Source organism: Oncorhynchus kisutch, linkage group LG23, assembly GCF_002021735.2.
Source record: "Oncorhynchus kisutch isolate 150728-3 linkage group LG23, Okis_V2, whole genome shotgun sequence".
NCBI classification, from domain to species: domain Eukaryota; kingdom Metazoa; phylum Chordata; class Actinopteri; order Salmoniformes; family Salmonidae; genus Oncorhynchus; species Oncorhynchus kisutch.
This window is the reverse complement of record NC_034196.2, coordinates 13,700,686-13,705,935: the sequence shown is the minus strand read 5'-3', so window position 1 is coordinate 13,705,935 and position 5,250 is coordinate 13,700,686. Positions and strand designations below refer to the sequence as shown.

At 41.3% G+C, this 5,250-nt stretch overlaps 1 protein-coding gene across 4 annotated transcripts in view; it reads right to left on the bottom strand.

The window, feature by feature from the left end:
• LOC109868175 (calcium-binding protein 1-like) overlaps positions 1-3,621 on the bottom strand; it is a 21,006-nt gene extending 17,385 nt beyond the window's left edge. For 2 of the 4 annotated variants that reach the window (XR_004205051.1, XM_031803178.1), the window contains exon 1: positions 2,669-3,597. Coding sequence is in view for 2 of the 4 variants with exons in the window: in XM_031803178.1 (XP_031659038.1) it covers positions 2,669-3,358 (690 nt within the window). In the remaining 2 variants the exon portion in view is untranslated. Of the gene's footprint in view, positions 1-2,668 lie in introns of all 4 variants that reach the window. The other 2 variants (XM_031803179.1, XM_031803181.1) reach the window with 2 other exon arrangements.
• Positions 3,622-5,250: the final 1,629 nt, after the last annotated feature.

Genomic DNA, 5,250 nt, shown 5'->3' with positions numbered 1-5,250 from the left:
TGCTTGAGATAGTACGTTTGCTTATGCAGGAATCCCTGCTTAAGTCGCCAACTTGCAAACGGGCTTTGTCAGGTAGCGCATTAGCCAAAGGATTTGAATATTTTTACTACCACCATAAAAGGCTGCTCTCCTCTACTCTCTTATAATCAGGTCTTGGGAATGCTATATTTAGCTTCCACTGGCAGAAAATAAGTTCTGTAGGGATTGTATGCAGACCTTGATGGAAATATGAAATGTAGAATCTCAGTGGGTATAATTCTCACTCTGTATCAAAACATGTATTCAGAGTCTACTTGTACCAGTGCCAATAAAAAAAACACCATCAGATGTGACATATACATGTGGAAGGCAGTGTCCTCTAATAGAGTATCACAACCAAAGACCCAAACATGCACATTAGTGCAAACACACACAGAGAAGTACAAACCCACGCGCGCACACACACAACCTTTGTATCAGACAAACAGAACATCTTGCAATATCTAGGCACCCAACTCTCAGGTGCATTGAAACTTTGCAACGACTTAATTGGACTCAACCATACTGCATATCCAGTTAGAGGTGTGATACCACTGAAAGAGTCTGAGAACATTGTGACAAGTCTCTGATTTTCAGTCACTAGCATCAAGTGACACAGTCACCTTGCACACTTTTTCTACTTGAAAACTCCTCCAGCTGAGCAACTTCACAGGCATGCGAGTGTTAACAGATATTGTCATTAGAGGTCCTTCTGTATTCCCATTTCAAGGCATAATGATTGGATAGAGTGATAGAGGGCTACTGTCTCACTACGGAGCAGATTGAGATAAGCATTATTGAGCACAGCGGTGCTGCATAGATTGGGGTTTGCTGCCTGGAACTCCTGTGACTGATTAGAGCTCTGGCCTAGATTGAGTGGTTATTTCTGGCACAAATTAACACATGGGGAAAGTATTGCCTCCTGAGCTTTATATCTTCTTCAGCACTGAGACCAATATTTCAAAGCACAGAAAGAAAAAATGGATATCCTATATGAAGAGCAACAGAGGCACAGTAGGACTTTGAGGAGGGCTCTCGTATTTGTAGATGGTAGAGGAGATGGGATGCAGGAATGAAGAGATGGAGAAGCACCCTTCTTTTACCATCCACCCTCACCTCTCCATCTGCAGGTGTACATCCCCAAAGTATAGCGTAGATTATACCTTTACCTTCCCCAATTTCTCACAGTGTTATCACTGTTCAATGTCACTTTCTTTTTTAAACACTTGATGTGAGTGTGACTTACCACAAATAGCTGTGTGTGTGTGTGTGTGTGTGTGTGTGTGTGTGTGTGTGTGTGTGTGTGTGTGTGTGTGTGTGTGTGTGTGTGTGTGTGTGTGTGTGTGTGTGTGTGTGTGTGTGTGTGTGTGTGTGTGTGTGTGTGTGCGTGCGTGCGCGCAGTCGGGTGTTCAGCACAGCTACAATTTCCACAGGATTGGAAAGTTTATCCACCTGACAGACATGATGAGAGTATCCTTATTCTTACCGCTACGCATGGTGGACTGCCAACCCCTCCAAAAAAACTAATTATCAGATACACGGAAGTTCAATTTGGACTCAAAATGTGCATACATTTTTAATATGGTCAGCAGGGGTGAATGGGTGTCCGGTCACATTTTGGCTTGGGTTGCTGCTCTACCTGTCCCTCACCTTTGACCCTACCAGACCAACCTGACACTGTGAAGCATTACATTTTTCTCTAGGTGTGTATATCACGCATGTCTGAGCTGTCTGAGCCATATCATCTAACTTATAGGCTACTATTCATATGTCTCAAACTGTCTTGTTTCAAATATAGTAAGGCATTGGAATCTTGGGGGCAAGTTCGAGACATTGTGTAGTGCACTGTGCAGTTGGAAAAATCCATAATACCTTCTCTGTTGTCATGCGTTCTACATTTCTGTATCATGAATTACTGTAAAAAAAAAATCTAAAACATGATTTCCTGTGATTATATATATATTTCCACCCTATGAGGTTGAAACAATACTGTGAAATTGTGAACATTATGATAAATCATTTTAGGTGTAAGAGAAAATACCACGTGAAATAGCATCCTGTTTTGGTGGGATGCAGTTTTGGCTTGCCTAGTGACATCACGGTAAATGTGTCAATAGACCAATAAGAAAGATAGTTCCAAACCTCTCTACCAGTAACAGCTAGTTTTCCGTTTTCCCCTCCCAACTCAGACCACTCCCAGACAGTCCAAGCAAAATTCTTGCTTGAAAATTGCTCTTTGCTAAGAAGCTATTTTTGTTATTTGATTCATTTTAATTGAAAACAATCACAGTAAGGTACTTATTTGTTACCCATAAATGATTTGATATTGAGATAAAAAAACAACAACAGCTGCATTGGACCTTTAAACGTGTTAGAGACCATCAGTTTTACAGTATAGTGATTGTGTAGCCTATGAGGGTTGTCTAAAATGAGAATTAGAAATTACCCTTGAATTAAAACAATACATAAATTCCTATTGGATAAAAAGGAAACTTCTGTCACCACCGTTTTTTGGCAATGGGCGTATGTATTGATAATGACTATTAATCCCCAGTCTAATTTACTTGTTGAATCCTTGTGCTGACTTTGAATGTTTGTTCGATAGTAATCATGTGTTGTAGTTCTGTCTAGACACGGGACTACTACGTACCTGTCCGAAGACTGATTTCACTATCGGGTGCAGATTGGAGTCATGTTCAGATGGAGCTGTGCTGAGTCTTTTGGAGGTGCGGCTGGTAGCGGGGCCGGTAACTGGCGTGGACGTTGCGGGTGGAACCGAGTTTAAACTCGTGGACGACCCAGTATTTATTCTGTCCTTCGATTCAAAAAAGTACGCAGTATCGTCGGATTGTTTAGTATAGGATGGAGTTGGCGAGGACCTCCGCCCCGGACGTGCGTTGCCGTGGTGATGAGCTGGCGGCAGGTCACCTCTGGAGGTGTGGTGGTGGTGGTGGTGGTGTGGGTGTGGGTGTGGGTGTCTAGACGACTTACTGAGGTCTTTCCCGCTCCGATCCACCCGCTCTCTAACTTCTTCCTGGCTGTAGCCGTCATTGTAGTGGCTGCTTTGTTGGTGGGAATGTCCCCGTTTATCACATCCATTCCTGTCTGTCCTGCCACCAGCATGCCTCGGTTGACAAAGGGGTCTGCGCGCGCTTGCCTCGCACTCATCGGTCCAACACGGCTCGTCAGGTACATCTTTACCTCCGTCGGGTTGATGGATGTGACTACAGTGGCTGCGCGACCCATGATGCTCAGAATGTTCGGACCTCCGACTCACCGGTACGGCCGGAGCTCTCAGCAGAGAGGTGGTTGATTCGCTTTTGGGAAGAGAGGAGCTCATTGTCCTATGCCGTTCCCTTAATGTATTACTGTGTGCAGATACCAGGACTAGACAGGAGGTCGTTAAGACAGATGCACCTGTGTGGTCGTTCTGAGCATTTAGCCAATGTGTAGTCAGGGCAGCCTGTTGGATCACCTCTGAGTAGCCTATTCGCGCGTCTCTAGCCTAGGCTACAATGCGAACTAGGAACCCACACCTACACTCTCACTTGTGAAATGATGAAGTTCTGAATGCTACCTGCTCGCGCAATTGTAAATATGTCCAGGCGAAGTGAGGAATCAGTCGCTTATATAGTAGGGGACTAGGGGGTAACTACTCCCCCCCTAAGAACAATGTCTAATTGCTGACACAAAAAAAGCTCGTTTTGAAAATAATTGGTATGTGGATGAAGATCATGCTTAGGCGAATACAATATAAGTGTTTACACTTTTTTTGTTTGTTATTTCATGAAATGTTGTTTTTAAGAAAAGGAGCGTTACCCTGGTAGAAGAATATGGCATAGAGTTTCACACAAAAGTGTTAAAATCCATTTGATCAGTTTTATTTAGAAATGGTTTGATGTAACATATGGGGAGGGGGTTAATGGTGTTGCACGTCACCATTAATATCCTCACTATGAGGATATTTGATGTAAAGTCCCTCTTTTTAACTCGCCTGCACATTCACTTTCTTTGTTCTTTCTTTGTTGTTCCTTTTCCATACAATCCATTATGTCCAATTGCACTAAATATGATTTCAATAATGTAATATTTTAAATTCCAGCAGTCTTTAAAATTACATTCAGGAGCAAAGGGTTTTGAATAGTTGTTTTTAATTCATATAAAATATATAATATTGGAATGGAATGAAAATAATAACGCTGGAATATAACATTTAATTACAATAACTAATTTACTCAGTGTAACATTGATGTGGAAACTCTATTATGCTATGCTATTGCACGATTCTAATTTTAAATTCTAATTTTAAAGACAGGTGGTAAGGGTAGGTAACAACTTGAGGTCGACCGATTAAGATTTGTCAAAAAAAAGTGGATACCGATTAATCGGACAATTTTATTTATTTATTTATTTATTTGTAATAATGACAATTACAACCATATTGAATGAACACTTATTTTAACTTAATATAATACAGCAATAAAATAAATTTAGCCTCAAATAAATAATGAAACATCTTCAATTTGGTTTAAATAATGCAAAAACAAAGTGTTGGAGAAGAAAGTAAAAGTGCAATATGTGCCATGTAAAAAAGCTAATGTTTAAGTTCCTTGCTCAGAACATGAGAACATATGAAAGCTGGTGGTTCCTTTTAACATGAGTCTTCAATATTCCCAGGTAAGTTTTAGGTTGTAGTTCTTATAAGAATTATAGGACTATTTCTCTCTATACCTTTTGTATTTCATATATTGGATGTTCTTATAGGCACTATTGAGTATTGCCAGTGTAACAGTATAGATTCTGTCCCTCTCCTCGCCCCTACCTGGGCTCGAACCAGAAACACATCGACAACAGCCACCCTCGAAGCATCATTACCCATCGCTCCACAAAATCTGCGGCCCCTTGCAGAGCAAGGGGAACAACTACTTCAAGGTCTCAGAGCGAGTGACGTCACCGATTGAAACGCTATTAGCGCACACCCCGCTAACTAGCTAGCCATTTCACATCGGTTACACCATCCTAATCTCGGGAGTTGATAGGCTTGAAGTCATAAACAGCTCAATGCTTGAAGCACAAAAGTGCTGTTTGAATGAATGCTTACGAGCCTGCTGCTGCCTACCACCGCTCAGTCAGACTGCTCTATCAAATATCAAATCATAGACTTAATTATAACATAATAACACACAGAAATACAAGCCTTAGGTCAATAATATGGTCAAATCCAGAAACTAT